General features: G+C 43.0%; 2 protein-coding genes and 1 long non-coding RNA gene across 3 annotated transcripts in view; 2 read left to right on the top strand and 1 right to left on the bottom strand.

Annotated features, from left to right (window-relative positions):
* LOC147307651 (uncharacterized) overlaps window positions 1-21,999 on the bottom strand; it is a 38,514-nt gene that overhangs the window by 9,452 nt on the left and 7,063 nt on the right. The gene's annotated exons all lie outside the window — the stretch shown is intronic.
* On the top strand, window positions 16,114-17,453 carry LOC147307653 (uncharacterized). Its single transcript, XR_015126035.1, has 3 exons — window positions 16,114-16,175; window positions 16,984-17,223; window positions 17,321-17,453. It is a non-coding gene; the product is annotated as an uncharacterized LOC147307653 (long non-coding RNA).
* LOC147307652 (uncharacterized) lies at window positions 19,185-21,783 on the top strand. Its single transcript, XM_086271490.1, has 4 exons — window positions 19,185-19,270; window positions 20,891-20,979; window positions 21,094-21,266; window positions 21,430-21,783. Exons 1-4 carry the CDS (start codon window positions 19,185-19,187, stop codon window positions 21,457-21,459), a joined length of 378 nt encoding a protein of 125 aa, XP_086127616.1. The 3' UTR covers window positions 21,460-21,783.

The raw sequence follows: 21,999 nt of genomic DNA, 5'->3' as shown, positions 1-21,999 counted from the left end.
GGATGGCTACAGCGGGGAAAAGCAGAGTTTGTGCAAAAGCATTTACACACATAACAACTGGTGCACAAACACTAAGATCATCATCATAGTCTGCTCCCTGGACATAGAGACAATGTCTGTCGTGTGCAGACCTTTCTACTTCCCCAGAGAACTGCCCGCAGTGCTAATCACAGCCGTCTATATACCACCAGATGCAAATGTTAGCTCAGCCCTTGCCTGCCTGCACGTCTTGATCTCTGAACAGCAATGGACATGTCCAGAAGGAGTACACATAATCGCAGGGGATTTCAAAAAAGCATGCTTAAGAACTGTGCTGCCTAAATTTGTTCAACATGTGACCCCTGAGAGGAAATAACACCTTGGACCATTTTTACAGATCTGTTCCCCTCCCCCACCGGAGTATATCTGACCACCTCTCTCTGCTTGTTGTCCCGGCAAACACACCACTCAGGAAAAGGACAAAGCCTACCATCAGAACTTTCAACACCTTTTCTGAGAAATTCTGGCACAGCTGCAGGACTGTTTTGCCCTCACAGAGTGGAGTGTCTTCGAACATGTCAAGCTAGAGACTCAAACTACCGCAGTGCTGGGTTACATCATACATTGCATGGACACTGTCACCACAGTAAAGCAGGTTCGGGACTACTCCAATTGTAAACCCTGGATGACAAGTAAGGTTCAGGCATTGTTAAAGGCAACTCTGCAACTGTGCACACAAATCTCAGATAACAACCCTAAAAAGGTATGGGAGGGCCTTAAACACATCACCAACTCCAAAGGTAACAGGACAAATACAGATAACATGGACATCTCATTGGCAGAGGAATTTAACCACTTCTTCGCCTGCTTTGGGAGAACTGTAGACACCCTTACGATGTACACCACCCTGCCTATAGCCTCCTCTGAGCACATCCCACACACATTCACTCTCCAGCGTTTGCAATGTGTTTAAAGCAGTTAATCAGAGAAAAGCCGCTGGCCCTATAGGGAATACCTGGGATTGTGCTCAAAGTCTGTGCCGACCAGTTGGCTCCTGTGTTCACCAGGCTATTCAACCTCTCCTTGTTACATGCCACAGTCTCTCACTGCCTGAAATCAGCAACAATATTCCCAGTCCCCAGGTCCACCACCATCAGTGGCCTCAATGACTACAGACCCATTGCACTGACTCCAGTGGTTGCTAAATGCTTTGAGAAGCAGCTTCCTATAGCACATAAAGGACTGCCACCCACCCAGCTTTGACCCCCACCAGTTTTCCAATAAGGCAGGATGCAATTTCCACTGCCCTCCAATCTGCTCTGCATCACCTGGAGAATCCTGGGACTTCAGTAAGGATGCTCTTCATTGATTTTAGCTCGGCTTTTAAAACCATCATCCCAGACATCCTTATAGCCAAGCTGGTAAACCTGGACTTCTCCCCCCTACATGTGGATGGATCGAAAACTTTCTTACAGACCGATCACAATCTCTCAAGGTTGACAACCGGAGATCATGCTCCTTATCACTCAGCACTGGCTCACCACAGGCATGTGTGCTGAGTTCTCTCTTATACACCACCTACACCCGCGACTGCACCCCCACGCATCATCAGATTTGCAGACAACACCACTCATCGCCAACGATGACGACACCACTTACATAGATGATATCCAATGTCTGACAGAATGGTGTGACCACAATCACCTGACCCTCAACACCAGGAAAACCAAGGAAGTGGTCATGGACTTCCACAAGACAAAAACTGATCCCTCTCCCCCCTCTATAAAAGGGGACTTTGTGGAGAGGGTGTCCTCCTTTAAGTTTCTCAGTACGCACATTTCCGAGGACCTATCCTGGACTAAAAACACATCAGCCTTGGGGAAGAAATCCCAGCAGAGCCTCCATTTATTTAGGGTTCTCAGATAGAACAGGCTGCAGACTGTCCTACTAGTGTCCTTCTATCAAGCCACAATTGAGTGTACTGGTGCACACCATCCCCGTGCGGTACGCTGGTTGCACAACAGCTGATAAGAAGAGACTCCAGAGAGTCATCAGAACTGCAGAGAAGGTGATCGGCTGTCCACTTTCCTCCCTGGATTCCATTGCCAGCTCTAGATCTCTCTGCAGAGCCAGGGCAATTATAAAACAAAAACAAAAAAACACCTGCATCCAAGCCACCATCTATTCAACATCCTGCCCTCTGGAAAAAGGTTCAGTTCCATCAGGTGTGAAACCAATAGACTAAAGAACAGCTTCTATCCGTGGAATGTCAGAACCATAAATGCAAGTTAAGAGTGGGAGCAGATCTCTCCCATACAATCATTCTGACCCTGCTATTTGCCATTTATTATGTTGCTGCCTTTTTTTTTCTCCGTGCAATATTTTGGCAGATATGCAATTTCCATCCCTATCCTTAACAACTGTAGCCCTTCCACCCTTATTATTTAACCCTCTGGGGTCGCCGGACGCGTGTCAAAATCACATGACCAATTTAAGATGGCACAGCTACAAGATGCAGCGAGTCTGAGTCTCCATTTCAACTTGGGTTGAAAGTGCGGACTTCTAACTATATCCCAGTTTTTGAATTGTGTCAATGGGCCACGTAAAACCAGAGTTATGATAAAAAATACACGCAATGTTTTTTTCTGAACAAAACAGTGGTGTTTACAGCGGGAAGAACGGTAAAAACTGCATTTTCTACAGACAGCACTAGCAAACACTCTCTGCTTGCGAGTGAAAAAAGAAAAAACACCCCTTCCTTATTGGTGTTAGAGTTTATCATTTCAGCCAATCAAAATAATGATATGGCAATATGTGGCACTTGGTTGATTAGGGAGAAGGGGAAGTTTTTAGGAGGGACACCCGGGGCGGAAAGTGGGTGAGTGAAAGAAAGAGAGAGAGCGAGTTTTCATATGTGAGACATTAGTGACTTTTAGCGTGTTTGGAGGCTATAGTTAGTTTGTTGTGTAGTTATTGTTTTTGTGTGTCAGTTACACTGCTGAATGTCATATTTTCTCCAAAAAAGCCGTCAAAGGCAGATTCCAGTGTAAACGCTGTTCCCACGTGGAAAACTGGACTGATGCACCTCCTGATGTCAGACCTGCAGGCCTGTGGTGTTCTCCTCTGTCTTATACTGAACACAAACCATTTTCTTTTGGACTGGCATAAATAATTTGTGTGCCTTCTTATTTGATGCAGCACACCTGATTGTTCTGTAAATAGATTTAAATGGTTATATAAAAATGGCTGAGGCCTTGGCTGGATTTTTAGGTAAATAGTACCATATAACTTTGTTGTTTGCAAAACTTGTGCATAATTTTTACAAGTGTACAATTTATATTTGCATTTCAAGTTATGAAAATGATTCGTTAAACATGTTTGTGGGTTTTACAGTAAAAAATATACCTTTTTTCTACTCGGATTTTGAAATTTTTTTGTCTGAATTTAGATCAATTGTGCTAATATCGTATGCTAAAATGAAAAAATAACTCAAATTTCAGATATTTGAGGTTGTGCTGAAAATAATGATACCAAACAAGGCAAGAAAAACATATTTTAAAGGTAAAATATAAATATAAAATATAAGGTAAAATCAAAAGTAGTCAAAAATGGCCAATTATACCCAGGACCCCAGAGGGGTCTTGTACACACCCCCAAAATACTTGCTGTAACCCAAACATTGTGTATATAGTGTTGTTATACTGCTTTTTTTCTTTTCTTGTATATTGTTTTCTTTACTTTCGCACCTTTGTGGGCTTGCTACCTAATTTCACTGTGCAAGCAACTGTACAATGACAATAAAAGTTCTAAGTTATATAATATTCCTGTGAAATTCTACCTTTTGTCATGGTGGGCTGTGTGGCAGGCAGGCAGGAAAAAGGACCCAAAATGCAGGACTCTCAAACACGGACGTAAAACTCAAAGCACAGCTTTATTGCTGGGAAAAACCTCTTAATAAATTAAACTGACCAAAAAACTAGTGATGTGATGTTCTGTATCGAGGCTTCAAAGCTTGTGTCGAGTAATGAAGGGGGCGTTTCTGCGATGCGCGTAACGAGGCTTGCTTCATTTATGGGAGGAGCTGAAAATGATGACGTCCGAAGCCTTGCTGCCCGGCTGTACCACGTGACTGGTTCAGGAAGTGGTTTGAACTTTTCCGCGAGCTGTGACAGAGATATAAACCCCTCAGACTTCATTCAAAATGTGGGTGTTTGATGGAGAGTTGCGGTTAGTGAGAGTTTGGAGACCGTATGGAGGTTTATGAGAGTGAGGAGAGAAAGTCAGGAGAGAATGGAGCCAGCTAAGAAGAGGAGGATGTCCTCCCCTGTGTGGGAACATTTTGATCTTATTCCTCCCAACAAGGTATGTAAATTTCTACAGAAGATGTATTTTCATAATACTGATGGTGCAATACAATTTATGTTACGCTGTCTTTACTTTTGTACAAGGTGAAGTGCTTGCTATGTGCCAGGGAGAGTAAGTGGAACACCGATTGTGGAGCAAGACCAGGTGAGCCATCAAATGCCATGATAATATAGCATGCAGTAATGTTACTAAATGATATAACAATATTATACAACTATAATAAGTTACGTGTGTGATATTTATATTTGTGCTTTGTTTTTATTGTCTTTCCTCAGGAGAACAATCTCAAATAGATGAAGACCTGGTTAGCATGGTGATTGAGGACTCCCAGCCATTTAGCATTGTGGAGGACGAAGGATTTAAAAGATTTGTTAAATCGTTAAATCCTAGCTATGTTCTCCCCACTAAAAAGGTCATAACAGCAGTGAATATTTAGTTTTTACAGAATAAAATGTGAACAGGCAGGACTGAGGCTCAAAGCCTCAGTGTGTAGCTACACTACACACTGCTTCACAGCCACGTCGTACTTTTAAACAAAATGTTTTTTCTTTCCTTTAGGCCCTGAAAGTCATGATGGAGGCCAGATACCAGGAGATGAAGGAGAAAGCTAAGGCCAGCATTGAGAAGGCAGCAGCTGTGAGTCTGACATCAGATGGTGCTGCCAATATGGGGGCTTGTGCAAGGGAGCTACTACTCAAACATGCCATATGCATAGCTCACACCCTGAACTTAGCGGTGAAGAAGGCCCTTGACCAGACCCCTGAGGTCTCTGACATCTGAGCCAAGTCCAGGAAGATCGTGGGATATTTCAGGAGCAGTACCACTGCAAAGGTACGTTCTTAAGTGGCTTAATTACAGTTTCTTTAATGCTACTTAAGTGTGTAGTTCTGCTCCCTTGACAATCTAATGTATGCATTTTTAATTGTATTTTGTAAGGAGAGGCTTTCAGTGGCGCAGGAACAACTAAGGAAGCCTCAACTCAAACTAATATAGGAGGTGGAAACCCGCTGGAACAGCACTTATAATATGCTGCAAAGACTGTTCAAGCAAAGGGAGCCAGTGGGTGCTGCTTTGGCAAGTCTCACAACAGACATCCCACCTGTTTCATCTGAGAAATTTGGTATAATTTCAGAGTGTCTGGTTGTCCTAGCACCGTTTAACAATGCAACCACTGAGCTCTCTCAGGAAAAAAGGATGTCTGGGTCAAAGGTCATACCTTTGCTCACTATGCTGGATCATTGCCTCAATGAACAAATGGAAAAATCACCATCTTCTCTGGCTCAGAAGCTGAGGATGCTATTGAGAGAGAAGCTGGATAAAATAAAAACCATGAGCATTATGATGGTTCAGGAAACTTGGGTTTCTCAGCCCTGCAAGAGCTAGCGAAGCAGAAAAAAGACTGAAAGCAGAATGTGCTTCCGTAATGAGGGCCTCCACTACCTCCTCTTCCTCCGCACCACCACCACAGCCATCAACGTCACAAACTGTTGAGGCTGTTTCCCACGGTACTATTGTTATTGCATTTGAGTTGCATTTATATAAACTGATTGTTGGGTTTTCCTCTGTATCTATTATTGTATGATCTACTGTACAATATAAAGCGCCTTGAGGAGACTGATTTGGTGCTATATAAATAACATTGAATTGAAAATTGAATTTTTAGTATCACATAAAACTCTCCTTATTGTTTAGGTAACAACCTGTGGTGTCACCTGGATGAAAGTGTCAGGCAGACGCGAATATTGAGGTCCAACGGTACATGATGGAGCCTATTATTGGAAGGCTGGAGGACCCCCTTAAATACTGGAAGAGACAAAAATATGTCTATCCTCACTTATATAAGTTAGCACTGACATACCTGTGTACCCCTGCCTCATCTGTGCCCTGTGAGCGAGTGTTTTCAAAAGCAGGGGAAATATTGTCCAAAAAAAGAAATCGCCTGCGACCTGCCACAGTGGAGAAACTGTTGTTTTTAATTAAAAACCAATGATGTGCCCCCTAAACACTAATCACTGTCCATACCTCAACATTACAAAAGCACAACCACTGTCCATACCCCAACCACACCTCACAGTAAATGATCACTTCCATTTTAAGCATTTCCAAATAATCATTTTCCATACTGCCAGTATAAATATACACAGTATACTGCCATCACTACAATATACATGTTTTACACACTCCTTTTGTTGTTGACATTTACAGGCTGTGTGCAAAATGCCACACTCTTCAAATTCATGCCAACTAATATTTTTACATCCAGTAGGTGTCCTACTAGAGCAAATGAGACTTCAAGAAGCTTTGCGCTGGGGTGAACCAATTGGATGAAAAGCTTCAGGGCTTCATGAAGCTTTATCTACCCATCACAACAAAAAACTAAGGACTGGAAGAGGAAAACCTAAAAAGGCAAATGAGACAAAACACACAGCATGTAGAGGGTACAAAGCAAAAGGAGAACACAGGGCTTATATACACAGGGGAGTAATCAGGGAATGGGCAACAGGAGGGAGACACAGCTGGGAGAAATTAGGCTAACGAGACAGGGGAGAAGTAAAAATGAACACACTGACATGAGACATGAACTTTCAAAGTAAAACAGGAAATCAGAAACAACTCACAAAAATGCAAACTTGACAGTGACAGCTAGACAGAAGAATAAAACCCATGAAACAGAGAAGACAGTGACTGAAACTAGAGGCCAGAATAACAAATGACGTAAAGAGAACAAAACCAAGAATAACCCTTAATGCAAAATCAAACCGCACAACTCAAAACCCCAAACAAATCATAATTTAGAAAAACAAAACATAAACAGAAAAAGCTGGGTCAAAATGACCCAGAAACGTGACAACTTTAATGAAATGTACTTACAGATGGATCTGCTTTTTTGATTTGGTTCAATTTTTTTGTCAGACCCCCTTGCCCATGGAGGGCCTCCACCCCCTGATTACCAACTTTTCAACAGTTTGTCAGTTGTACCACCAGAGCACTATGCCAGCCATAAGCAAATTTATACAGTGCTACTGCCCTCACCCCACCCGATTTGCAGAGCTGATCATTAGCTCGATCTGCTGGTATGAAAGTGTGTTTGTCTTGTTAAGCAACAACCTGTATCTACAGTCATTAGGAGACACAAGAGGTTGTGGTGATACTTTAGGACAGGGGTGTCCAACTCTAGGCCTTGAGGGCCAGAGTCCTGCAGGTTTTAGATATAACCCTGGGTCAACACACCTGAATCAAGTGATTAGTTCATTACCAGGCCTCTGGAGGATTTCAAGACATCTTGAGGAGGTAATTTAGCCATTCAAATCAGCTGTGTTGGATCAAGGACACATCTAAAACCTGCAGGACACCGGCCCTCGAGGCCTGGAGTTGCCCACCCCTGCTCTGGGACTACTTTGAGACTGGAATGTACTTTGTGAACCACATGGAGGGGTCAGAGTAGGTAACATTGAAAGAACCTGAAACTACTGGCTAAGGATAATAGTAGGTAAAATCATAATTCACAAAAATTGCATAAAAAGCGCTTGCAGGAACAAAAACATAATATTCCAGAAACACGCTTTGCCGATCCGATCAGCTGTTCGTAACACTTCCCACATTGAAGCAGACATCAGCGCAAATGATCGCATGTCTGCCATTTCCTGCCCGAAACCGGAAGTGACGCTTTTTTTCGCTTGTAGGCCTTAAAAGCCTATACTGGAGTTTTTATAAGTCATGTTTGACTTTATGCCTTTCTGAATAGTTTCTGGGATGCTTAGAACTTGAATTGCATTGCTGGAAATAGTTTATTTTGATGCACGTGCTGTTTTCTTTGGAAATTTGCATCATAGGATTGTTTTTCGTTTTTCCTGCAGTATATAAAAATTGGTGTATCTCAAAAATAAAACTATGAAGACACTCAAAATAAATTTCCTGTTGTTGTTAACTATTTTTTGCAACTTTTTTGTATTTAAAGTTTTGAGGGATAAGCCTCTTAAATTTCTTTAAGTAGAAATATATGTAAAAAAAACAAAAACGATTTTTCATTTTTTTTGTAGTTTATTGCACTTTTTTGCAATTATGGACTTAATGCAGACATATTATTAAAATATGGGCTATAACAGTTGTAATGATGTATATCAACTTGAAATGCTCCCAAAAATGGGTCCATAACATGTAAAAATATAAAGTAAGCTCTGGTGGACTTGGTTCTATGGTAGGTCTTAAAGGGTTAAAATCCCTATAAACCTTGAGTGGGCAAACAATAGAAATTAAACTCTTTAAATGATAAATACATTTTTTAAAGACGGAGACTACAGTACGCAGCGGTAGCATCTCTTCCACAATGTAGCCTGCAATCATTATTTTAAGCTCACCTTCAGACGCTTTCTGTGCTGCTGAAGTAAAATCAAGTTTTGCCTGCTTAGCAGGAGTTGCCGCGCTGTTATCCATGGATGATGAACAAGGATCACTCAGAAGTGTTCATCTACTGCACCTTAGAACACACATGCATCAACACTACAATGAGCGGGTGGAGGGAGGTTTGGAGTCTTCTCCCACCCCCGTTCTCTGCGCCTGCTGGAGCGGGAGGGCTAGGAGGAGTTGGCCGTCCGACTGCGGTCTGGGGTGTGGGGCCTCCCTGCTGCTACGGAGTCGGGGTGGTCTGCCTCTCCCCACCGCAGGGAAAAGGGTAACACCACCTGGGTCTAGGTGCAGTTCCCCCCTCCAGGGGCAAGGGTACCTAGACCCGGTTTGTAGAGTACGCTTGGGGAGTGTGATCGTGTGTACAGCGTCTCTTTATGTCTGTCTCCACGTTGGTTGAGTGTGGAGTAAGTGCACATGAGAGCATGAGGGTGGGAATGAATGTTTGTGTCTGTGTGTGCCTGTATGTCTGTGTCTATATGTCAGGTTGGGTATCAGACGCCACCTCTCTGGGGACACCTCAGGCCCTCCAAGGTTTGGAGGCCTATCTCCACCCACCACCACTTCCCCTGCCGGTGGCGGACTCCCTCAGGTGTCGGTGCGTTGGTGGTTCTTTGTGTCTGGGGGTGGGCGTCCAGGTACACACCGGCTCACTCCTTGGCGGCCGCTTATCGGGGCCTGGAGCCTGGGGCTCGCTCGGGCCCCTTCGGAGGTGGGGTGCCCCCGGCCTCTCGGCCTGGGGCTCGGTCACTCAGGCACAGCTGGGGGCCGGCGGAGCTCATGGGCGCGTCACTGCAACTCCCCCTGGCTTCTGCTCCGCGGCTGCTGAGTGAACCCTCATCTGGGACTCTCCTCAGCTCTTACTGGAACAGTGGCGCGGCTGCCCCTCTGTTGGTCTTCCATGGTCTCTTGTGTTCTGGGGGCCTCTGGATGTCTGGAGTTTTGATCTCCTCCATACCCGCTTCACACCCTGGAGGACGGGGCTGTGGCCCCCCCACACTCCCTAGCAGATCGTTACATGGAGAAACCTTTGGAATACAAGTGCGCTGATCCACACAGGTATGCACACGGGTGTTCACTGCTCGTAGACCCAAATTACACCTTTCTTGGCTGCTACTTCGAAGCACATCTGTCCTGCGTGCTGCACAACAACATTGAATATTTAGTATTTACTGCTGTTTACACTTAGCTAGATTAATGCGATGGTGTTGTGTTTAGTATGTTGCTTTGTTTTTTTTGCTTGTTTTCTATTTTTCTCTCAACAGGTGATCCAGGAGATTTTTATTTATTTTTTCTCCCCCCCTTTCTCACTGTCCCTCTCCCCTTCTGTTTTTCCTTTCCTTCCTCTTTCTTTCTCCCTTTCCTATCCCTCACTCATGTCTGTCCCGTCTGTAACATCTGAAAATAAAATATAATAAATAATAAAAACAAAGATCGACCAAATGGACCAATACGGCAATGCCACGATGATCCATTTGGCAAAGTAAATCCATTGGGTATCCTTGTTGGTCTTCAACCCGTTCATGTGTCTAACCGTTTTTCCCCACTCGGCGACACACCCGCCGGGGGTCAAACTCTGGTAATTGGCGATTCTGTTCTCAGACATGTGAAGCTAGAGACACCGGCAACCATAGTCAATTGTCTTCCAGGGGCCAGAGCAGGCGACATTGAAGGAAATTTAAAACTGCTGGCTAAGGGTAAACGTAAATTCAGTAAAATCATAATTCACGTCGGCAGTAATGACACCCGGTTACGCCAATCGGAGGTCACTAAAATCAATATTGAATCGGTGTGCAACTTTGCCAAAACAATGTCGGACTCTGTAGTTTTCTCTGGTCCCCTCCCCAATCAGACCAGGAGTGACATGTTTAGCCGCATGTTCTCCTTAAATTGCTGGCTGTCTGAGTGGTGTCCCAGAAACGATGTGGGCTTCATAGATAATTGGCAAACCTTCTGGAGGAAACCTGGTCTTGTTAGGAGAGACGGCATCCATCCCACTTTGGATGGAGCAGCTCTCATTTCTAGAAATATGGACAAATTTATTAAACCCCCCAAAATATGACTATCCAGAGTTGGGACCAGGAAGCAGAGTTGCAGTCTTACACGCCTCTCTGCAGCTTCTCTCCTCCTGCTACCCCCCCAAAAACCCATCTCCATAGAGACTGTGTCAGCTTCCAAAAAGACAAAAAACAAACTAAAAACCAGCAACAAACAACTTAAACATAAACAATCACAAAGAAAGAACAATACAGTATCCACATCTGAACCAAAGAGTAAAACAGTGAAATGTGGATTATTAAATATTAGGTCTCTCTCCTCCAAGTCTCTGTTAGTACATGACTTAATAATTGATCAACAAATTGATTTACTCTGCCTTACAGAAACCTGGTTGCAGCAGGATGATTATGTTAGTTTAAATGAATCAACACCCCCGAGCCATTCTAACTACCAGAAATCTCGAAGCACAGGCCGAGGGGGCGGTGTGGCAGCAATTTTTCACACCAGCCTATTAATTAATGAAAGACCAAGACAGACTTTTAATTCATTTGAAAGCCTGATGCTTAACATTGTCCACCCCAGCTGTAAAACTCAGAAACCAGTCTTACTTGTTATCATCTATCGTCCACCTGGGCCTTACACAGAGTTTCTGTCTGATTTCTCAGACTTTATATCTAATTTAGTTCTGAGCTCAGATAAAATAATTATTGTGGGTGATTTTAACATCCATGTAGATGCTAAAAATGACAGCCTCAACATGGCATTTAATCTGCTATTAGACTCAATTGGTTTCTCTCAAAATGTAAAAGAACCCACCCACCACTTTAATCACACTCTAGATCTTGTTTTAACATATGGCATCGAACCTGAACATTTAACAGTGTTTCCTGAAAACCCTCTCCTGTCTGATCATTTCCTGATAACATTTACTTTTACAATAATTGATTACACAGCGGTGAAGAGTAGACTTTATCACAGTAGATGTCTTTCTGAAAGCGCTGTAACTAAGTTTAAGAATATAATCCACCCACTGTTATCATCTCCAATGCCCTGTACCAAGACAGAGCAAAGCAGCTATCTGAACGCTACCCCAACAGAGGTCGATTATCTTGTTAATAATTTCACCTCCTCACTACGTACGACTCTGGATACTGTAGCTCCTGTGAAAACTAAGGCCTCAAATCAGAAGTATCTGACTCCGTGGTATAATTCTGAAACACGTACCCTAAAGCAGATGACTCGTAATCTGGAGAGGAAATGGCGTGTCACAAATCTAGAGGATCATCATTTAGCCTGGAGAAATAGTTTGCTGCTTTATAAGAAAGCCCTCCGCAAAGCCAGAACATCTTACTATTCATCACTGATTGAAGAAAATAAGAACAACCCTAGGTTTCTCTTCAGCACTGTAGCCAGGCTGATAAAAAGTCAGAGCTCTTTTGAGCCAACCATCCCTTTAACGTTAACTAGTAATGACTTCATGAACTTCTTCACAAATAAAATTTTTATCATTAGAGAAAAAATTACCAATAATCATCCCACAGATGTAATATTATCTACAGTTACTCTTAGTACCATTGATATTAAGTTAGACTCTTTTTCTCCAATTGATCTTTCTGAGTTAACTTCAATAATTACTTCCTCCAAACCATCAACGTGTCTTTTAGACCCCATTCCTACAAAACTGCTCAAAGAAGTCCTGCCATTAATTAATTCTTCGATCTTAAATATGATCAACCTATCTCTAATAATCGGCTATGTACCACAGGCCTTCAAGCTGGCTGTAGTTAAACCTTTACTCAAAAAGCCATCTCTAGACCCAGCAGGCTTAGCTAATTATAGGCCAATCTCCAACCTTCCTTTCATATCAAAAATCCTTGAAAGAGTAGTTGTCAAACAGCTAACAGATCATCTGCAGAGGAATGGTTTATTTGAAGAGTTTCAGTCAGGTTTCAGAGCTCAGCACAGCACAGAAACAGCTTTAGTGAAGGTTACAAATGATCTTCTTATGGCCTCTGACAGTGGACTCATCTCTGTGCTTGTCCTGCTAGACCTCAGTGCAGCGTTCGATACTGTTGATCATAATATCCTATTAGAGCGATTAGAACATGCTGTAGGTATTACAAGTACTGCGCTGCAGTGGTTTGTATCATATCTATCCAATAGACTCCAATTCGTGCATGTAAATGGAGAGTCCTCTTCACACACTGAGGTTAATTATGGAGTTCCACAGGGTTCAGTGCTAGGACCAATTCTGTTTACATTATACATGCTTCCCTTAGGCAGCATCATTAGAAGACATAGCATAAATTTTCACTGCTATGCAGATGACACCCAGCTCTATCTGTCCATGAAGCCAGATAACACACACCAATTAGTTAAACTGCAGGAATGTCTTAAAGACATAAAGACCTGGATGGCCGCTAACTTTCTGCTTCTTAATTCAGATAAAACTGAGGTTATTGTACTCGGCCCTGAAAATCTTAGAAATATGGTATCTAATCAGATTCTTACTCTGGATGGCATTACCTTGGCCTCCAGTAACGCGGTGAGGAACCTTGGAGTCATTTTTGACCAGGACATGTCCTTCAACGCACATATTAAACAAATATGTAAGACTGCTTTCTTCCATTTGCGCAACATCTCTAAAATTAGAAATATCCTGTCTCAGAGTGACGCTGAAAAACTAGTTCATGCATTTATTACTTCCAGGCTGGACTACTGTAATTCATTATTATCAGGATGTCCAAAAAACTCACTGAAAAGCCTTCAGCTAATCCAAAATGCTGCAGCAAGAGTCCTGACAGGGACTAGAAAGAGAGAGCATATTTCTCCTGTTTTGGCTTCCCTTCATTGGCTTCCTGTTAAATCCAGAATTGAATTCAAAATCCTGCTCCTCACATACAAGGTCTTAAATAATCAGGCCCCATCTTATCTTAATGACCTTGTAGTACCATATCACCCTATTAGAGCGCTCCGCTCTCGCTCTGCAGGCCTACTTGTTGTTCCTAGAGTATTTAAAAGTAGAATGGGAGGAAGAGCCTTCAGTTTTCAGGCCCCTCTTCTGTGGAACCAGCTTCCAGTTTGGATTCGGGAGACAGACACTATCTCTACTTTTAAGATTAGGCTTAAAACTTTCCTTTTTTCTAAAGCATATAGTTAGGGCTGGACCAGGTGACCCTGAATCCTCCCTTAGTTATGCTGCAATAGATGTAGGCTGCCGGGGGATTCCCATGATGCATTGAGTTTTTCCTTTCCAGTCACCTTTCTCACTCACTATGTATTAATAGACCTCTCTGCATTGAATCATATCTGTTATTAACCTCTGTCTCTCTTCCACAGCATGTCTTTATCCTGTCTTCCTTCTCTCACCCCAACCGGTCGCAGCAGATGGCCGCCCCTCCCTGAGCCTGGTTCTGCCGGAGGTTTCTTCCTGTTAAAAGGGAGTTTTTCCTTCCCACTGTCGCCAAAGTGCTTGCTCATAGGGGGTCATATGATTGTTGGGTTTTTCTCTGTATCTATGAAGCGCCTTGAGGCGACTTTTGTTGTGATTTGGCGCTATATAAATAAAATTGAATTGAATTGAATTGAATTCTGATGGCTAAAGAACCAAATGGGACAGGCAAAAAAAAAAAAAAAAAAAAAAAAAAAAAAGAAGTGTTCGTCTATGCTCTCGTGTCAGGCGCTTCAGCAGATTACTCGTGCTATTAACAGCAGCCAATAGTTTTTACATATTACTATAATATTCTTGTCTGCTTGTTTCAGAAAAGTGAAGAGAAGGGAATATGTCCATTTCAAAAAACAGCCACTCGCTTCAGCCGAGTCCGACATCTTCCGCTTTAGAATACGACTATGCAGCAAACTGGCGTGAAATGACTATAACAATGTTAAAGCGGCAGAGTTTACTTCTACGTTTAGAAGACAAATTTTTGAAATTAAATAATGATATTCAGCGAGTTTAATTATTTTACAATGTAACGCAAGTACATTAATAATAATAATACTTTTTTTTTTAAAAGCTCAAATGCGCTGTTAGCATGTTAGCAGAGCGATGGTACTGTGAACCGAGGAGCTATTTTCTTGATGTGAGCTTCTACTCAGGGTTTTTTTCTTCCAGTTCAGAGCAGAATTTTTTTGTTAAGATACTGGATGTTGTGTTTTTCTCCACAATTTTAATTATAAGCTAGATATATTGCTGCTAACAGCAACAGGGATGAGTCAGTGAGTCAGTTGGGCTTGTGAATCATGATTCATGAGTCAGTAAAGTGATTCTCGAGTATTGAACGATTCGTTCATGATTCGCGCATCACTAGAGCGGAAGGAACAGAGAGGGAAAGAGAAGATGAAGATCTGAGGCACTGGGATGGGAAGTTCATCTGTACTAAATCAGAGAGGTATGGTGGAGAGAGAGAATGAATAGCCTTAAATGTATAAAGGATTATTTTAAAATGGATGCGAAATTTAACCGGGAGCCAGTGTAGCTGCTTCAGGATTGGGGAGATGTGGTGGGTAGAGGAAGTCCTAGTAATAATACGGGCAGCAGAGTTCTGGACACGTTGGAGCTTGTTAATGGATTTTTGTGTAAGGCCAAATAATAGTGAATTACAGTAATCAATTCGAGAGATAACAAGATTATGGACGAGAATGCCAGTGGCACGAGGAGTGAGGAAAGGGCGGAGGCGATTGATGTTACGGAGTTGAAAATATGCTGCACATGTGACATTATTGATATGTGAATTAAAGGATAATGTGCTATGAAGAATGACACCCAAGCTTTTCACAGAGGGAGAGATAGGGACCAACGAATTATTGATAGTGAGAGAGAAATCGTTAATTCTGGATAGCAATCGTTTAGTGCCAACCAGGAGAAGTTCTGATTTATTGCTGTTGAGTTTAAGGAAGTTGGAGGAGAACCAGGAATTGAGTTCAGCTAAGCAGAGGGTGGAAGAAGAGTAGAATCGGGTTTGGTAGAGAGGTAAAGCTGGGTGTCATCGGCATAGCAGTGGAACTGACCCAGATAGCAAGGAGACATTGAACAGATGTTGATTTTCCATCTGAACCATCAGAATTGTCAGGATTGAAATGTCAACACAAAACCAATGTTGAAACAACATTGAAATACTGATGAAACCTTACACTGACATTGAAATAACATTGATTCACTGTTGTTCTGTCATCGTTGATTGTTGATCTATTTATAGTTGACAAGGTGACAACAATCACGTTGAAAAACCATCGATTTATGGTTGAGCGGGAAATTAAAGCTGCTACCACTTGGACTATTCCGCAGCACCCCTCTCACAGTGGTACATCCCTCCAGGTAACCATTGTCTTGTACAGTAGAGCGGGACATTAGATTTACTCTCAGCAGAATTGACCGGAGAAGGCATCAGTTCATGCACTGCACTGGCCTGCACCACGATTAGTATAAGGTAAGAATGAATGACTTTTGTTCTATTCGTTATTTCCACGGTTGCATTTGAATAACAGTAAAAAAAACAAACTTGTTAATGTAAAGTTTCGGATAAAATGTGGGAGCCCGAAATTGTCTACTTTCATCTTACAATCCGGCAACAAATAAATTGCACTGCAAACAAAGTCTATCAACAAAGAAAACATTTTCGTTTCATACTTTTCTGTTATATTCCCTTACAAAGCTAGCTTTAACGCTTCGAAGGGTTCCTTTGTTCTTGCCGTCGCCTCGGCGCTTGACCCAGACTTTCGCTCTGTAGTTGCTTTTTAGCATAGTACTACAAAAAATTGTAAATCTGTGATATATGATTGATAAACGTAAAGGTAACTGTATAAATGTGTTCAATGACTTTGTTACTTTTAATGATTGGTGAGCACCCGCTTCGATTCGCACTCAATTCAAACTTTACGCTGCACGCTCACCTAACTTGCGTTTGCACCTTTTGTCCACACGTAAACTGCGTTTAGCATTTACGTGCGGACGAGGAAGACTGAGAAAACGCAGCGTCAAAGGTGTGCGCCTATTTTGACGCCACACTGTGCGCCAAGTTTTTGTCTCGGTGCCATGAATTCCTACAATGGCAGACTTAGACAAAATACTGTTAATTTTATTATCTTCAGTGTTTAAATGCTTACATATACGGGTTTGCTTGTAATTGTTGCCTATATACATTTTAAGCTATTATTTATTATTTAGTTCAATCAATAGATCAAGTTTTGTAGTGACTATGAAATATATTGTAATTATCTGTTTCCTGTTTATCCTAGACAGGGCAAAAAAGGACTCCAAATTAAAAAAAAAGATAAAAATGAAAGACTGGTGCATTGTGCAGTTTAGCACTGGTGGTACAGAAATAGTCCCTAGATCATGGATAAATGGGGAGAAATTGTCATGGCCTCCATATCCTCCGTGAGACACATTCAGGATCCACGACGCAGTAAAGAGGAGAGTTCATCCTGGTGCAACATGGCTCACCTATGCACCAGTCCGACTTCTAATAAGCCATGGTGGGTATCATCTGGATTGGTGTTGTATAAATGTAACAATAACAAGTTTTTCGTGTCCTAATTTATGTCTGGCCATACATTGTGTTTGTACTTCCAGACACATTTCACGAAGCAGAACGCAGTCTTCAGAAATATCTAAGTGAACACTGTGATATGTCTGACCTTCAGTCCGAAGCTGAAACTCAGACCAGTCATAAAAGAAAGCACAAGTAAAACTTTTTTTATTTCACAAACATATCTTTGATTGCTAAGAATCTATGATCTTGTCTTTTATACATATCTGTGGTGCTTGCATACTGCAATATCACCACATAATATAGTCCAAAAAGTGGAAGCTTGTAAACTTTTTATAAATGCAAAGCCGTGTACACTTGTGCACTTCAAAAATTCCTTGTATACTGTACCTTCTTGCACATCTCCGTTTCCTGTGTGTGTTTCCTCTGCGTCGGGAAGATCTGGCGTTCTGGTTCGACTGAGACGGCGCACTTACAGACCACCGTTACCCAGTTTATTACTGGCTAATATGCAGTCTCTGGAGAACAAGCTGTGCGAGCTTCGGGCACGGATCTCATTCCAGCGAGAGATGCGGGACTGCTGCGTGATCTGCCTCACAGAAACCTGGCTATCGGACAAGGTACCGGACTCCGCAATACAACTACCGGGGTTCTCCGTGCACCGCGCGGACAGGTCACAGGATCTTACTGGGAAAAGCAGAGGCGGTGGTGTGTGTTTCATGATCAACAACAGCTGGTGTGATTATGCAAACGTGCACCCGGTCAAATCCTTCTGCTCACCGGACCTGGAGGACTTGATGATTAAGTGCCGGCCATTCTGGCTACCGAGGGAATTTACAGCAGTGATTATTACGGCTGTTTACATTCCCCCACAAGCCGACACTGACCGAGCACTCAGGGAACTGTACAGCGCGATCAGCAGCGAGGAAACCGCACACCCAGAGGCAGCGTTTATCACAGCCGGAGACTTTAATAAGGGAGACCTGAAGAAAGTCTCACCAAAACTCCATCAACACATCCTTTTCAACACACGTGGAAACCGGCTACTTGACCACTGTTATACCTCTTTCCGGGATGCGTACAAAGCCCTCCCCCGCGCCCCATTCGGCCAATCAGATCACTGCTCCATCCTGCTCCTGCCCGCCTACAGGCAGAAGCTGAAACAGGAAGCTCCAACCCGGAGGGCGGTGCACTGTTGGACGGACCAATCGGAGTCTGCGCTGCGGGACTGTTTTGATCACGCGGACTGGGAAATGTTTCACGTGGCCGCCAGAGACATTGATGAATACACAGACTCAGTCTGTGGATTTATCAGGAAATGCGTGGAAGATGTCGTCCCATCCAGAACAGTCAAATCCTTCCCAAATCAAAAACCCTGGATTAACGGAGATGTTCGCGCGGCACGGAACACCGCCTTTGCCTCCGCGAACACATCGGACTACAAACACGCACATTACCAACTCCGGAAGACGATCAAAGCAGCCAAACGTGAGTACAGGGACAGGGTGGAGCAACAGTTTCACAACCCGCGGAGTATGTGGCAGGGACTAAACATGATCACAGACTTTAGAGGGAAAACCAGCACACCGCAGACCACGGCCTCTCTGTGTGAGGATCTAAACGTATTCTACGCTAGATTCGACACAGCGAACACCATGAGACCGGACAGTGTGCGCACCGCGGATGACGTCAGTGCGCACACTGTGTCTGAGGAGGATGTGCGGAAGTGCTTCAGGAAGTTGAACGCACGCAAAGCTACTGGTCCGGACGGGATTCCCGGCCGCGTCCTCAAGTCATGCGCAGCTCAGCTGGCTGGAGTGTTCACGCACATCTTCAACCTTTCCCTCTCTCTGTCTGTAGTCCCAGCCTGCTTCAAAATGGCCACCATCGTCCCTGTACCCAAATCCTCCACCATCTCCTCATTGAACGACTGGCGACCTGGAACCCATGACCCCCATCGTAAGCAAATGCTTCGAGAAGTTGGTCAGTGACTTCATCTGCTCTGGACTACCCGAGTCACTGGACCCTCTACAGTTTGCATACCGCCACAACAGGTCCACTGATGATGCCATAGCCCTGACACTACACACTGCCCTGTCACACCTGGAGAAGAGAGACACGTATGTGAGGATGCTGTTTGTAGATTACAGCTCAGCATTCAATACCATCGTTCCCTCGAAGCTGGACAGGAAACTGCAGGATCTAGGACTGAGTAGCTCCCTCTGCAGCTGGATCCTTAGCTTCCTGTCTGACAGACGCCAAGTGGTCAGACTGGGCAGCATCACCTCATCCCCCATCACACTGAACACTGGTGCTCCACAGGGGTGTGTACTGAGCCCTCTCCTGTACTCACTCTACACCTACGACTGCACGGCCACTAACAACTCCAACATCATTGTGAAGTTTGCGGACGACACTACAGTGGTGGGTCTTATCACCAACGGTGATGAGACGGCTTACAGGGAGGAGGTCAGCGCCCTGACCCACTGGTGTCAAGACAACCATCTCACCCTCAACGTCGCAAAGACAAAGGAGTTGATAGTGGACTTCCGGAGGTGCAGAGAAGTACACACCCCCATCACCATCAACGGCGCTGCTGTGGAGAGAGTGAGCAGCTTCCGGTTCCTTGGAGTACATCTGGCTGAGGATCTTACGTGGTCAGTACACACAAACAAAACAGTGAAGAAGGCGCAGCAGTGCCTCTTCTTTCTCAGGAGACTGAAAAGATTCGGCATGAGCCCCCGCATCCTCAGGACCTTCTATCACTGTGCCATTGAGAGCATCCTCACTGGATGCATCACCACCTGGTATGGCAACAGCACCGCCTACAACCGCAAAGCTCTCCAGCGAGTAGTGCGGTGCTCTGAACGGATAATTGGAGGTGAGCTTCCCTCCCTCCAAGACATCTACAGGAAGCGCTGCCTGAGGAAAGCGGGGAGGATCATCAAGGACTCCAGTCACCCCAGCCATAAACTGTTCAGACTACTTCCATCAGGAAGGAGGTTCTGCAGCATCCGGTCTCGTACCAGCAGACTGAGAGACAGCTTTTTCCATCAGGCCATCAGACTGCTGAACACGTCATAGACACCTCAGCTTCACTACTAGAACTTCAACATTATGCACTCCACACTGTATATAAATGCCACTTGTTTTGCACATATTCAACTCTGTATATTTTATATATTTTATTATTATTATTATTATTATTATTATTATTACTATTTTATTTTATTTTATTTTTATTTTTTATTTTTATTTTTTAACTATTTAATTTGTAAAAATGCACACACACACACACACACACACACACACACACACACACACACACACACACACGTAGAAAATATTTAGTATACACATCCAGAAATGCATACAGTATTATATATTGTACATATATTTATTAGTTTCAGGTTGGCCATTCTTGTATTTTGCTCGTTTGTGTTGTTGTGTTTGCACATCTCTGTTGCTTGTGGGGCTCGCACACAAGAATTTCACTCGCATGTGCTGTGCCAGTGTGCCTGCACATGTGATGTGACAATAAAAGTGATTTGATTTGATTTGATTTGTTATAAATCAAACTGTAACTTTAGGAAAAAATATTCCAAAAGCACATTTGTAATTACTTATGACTGTTTTCAACTTTTTTTCTTTAGACCAAATCCCCTGTACACATATAGTGACTCAGAGGATGAGCAGCCCACAAAAAAATGGTTTCCCCAGGCCCCTCGAGTGAAAATACCAGGTAATAAAATACTGTCTAGTGTCTTTGTACATATCTGTGTGTGACACAAGGAAACGTTTGACAAGTTGTCTGTATTCTTAAATACTTAAATTTTTTTTTATCTTTTTCTGTCAGACCTGACGAGAGCTGTTAACGAACTCCGTGAGGAGGTCAGAGCCAATCGCAATACCGGCTGCAATGAATCGGTAGATGCTGGGGTACTGCCTCTGGATTTGCCCTTGCACAACATTGAGGAGCTAAACAATGCAGAGCCAGCTCTTCAATCACAAGAGGCAAATAAGGCAATGGTAAGTATATAAAGGTTATGTACACTTTGTAACTATAAAGTGTAATAGCTGTCAGATGTGATTTAAATACATAACAACGGCCTGTTGATTAAACACACAAGCACTTGCATACACATTTAAGACACGAGACACGCTAATTCCATCTCTTAAAATGTGTCTATAGGTGAGACGCTTTGCCTTGATTGGAGCCTGACGCAGCAGTTAGGGGCAAACTCTATGTCCGAGTTTGTCTTTGCACAAGCAGTGCAGAAATGGCTCCGATACGCCCCAGATCGTTTGGGTGGTGCAGGACGCACATCATGCAAAAAATTACAAACTTCTGTGAATCATATAAACGTAAATAGGAAACTGTCTTTTAATAAAGTATTTAGCAAACGAAACATGCCTATTGACCTTTTTTTGTTTATTTTTTTTCTCTGTTACATCACATGCAATGCTTTCTTATTTTAGGATATTAATATTGACATGATACATTGTGAGACATTTAGGTTTTTTTTATAAAGGGTGTCCAATTTAAGGAATAAGTACAATTATGTGTTTAGGTGGTTGAAGTATTGATGGAAACATGCAGTAGTTTAGTATTGGTTAAAATACCTATAAAGAGAGGTAGATTTCCAGTCATGATTTAACTGTTGTTTTAATTAAAAGCAACTGTGCGAAAGAGGTGGAAAATCAACACCATAGCTCAACAGTGTTTCAATATCAGAATCTGACATTGTTTCAATGTCAATAG

The sequence above is a fragment of the Aulonocara sp. 'chitande type north' Nkhata Bay genome, linkage group LG18 (assembly GCF_057382095.1).
Source record: "Aulonocara sp. 'chitande type north' Nkhata Bay isolate Kocher_YH1m ecotype deep benthic linkage group LG18, A_spYH_male_GT1.1, whole genome shotgun sequence".
Classification (NCBI taxonomy): Eukaryota; Metazoa; Chordata; class Actinopteri; order Cichliformes; family Cichlidae; genus Aulonocara; species Aulonocara sp. 'chitande type north' Nkhata Bay.
This window is presented reverse-complemented; position numbering and strand designations above follow the sequence as displayed.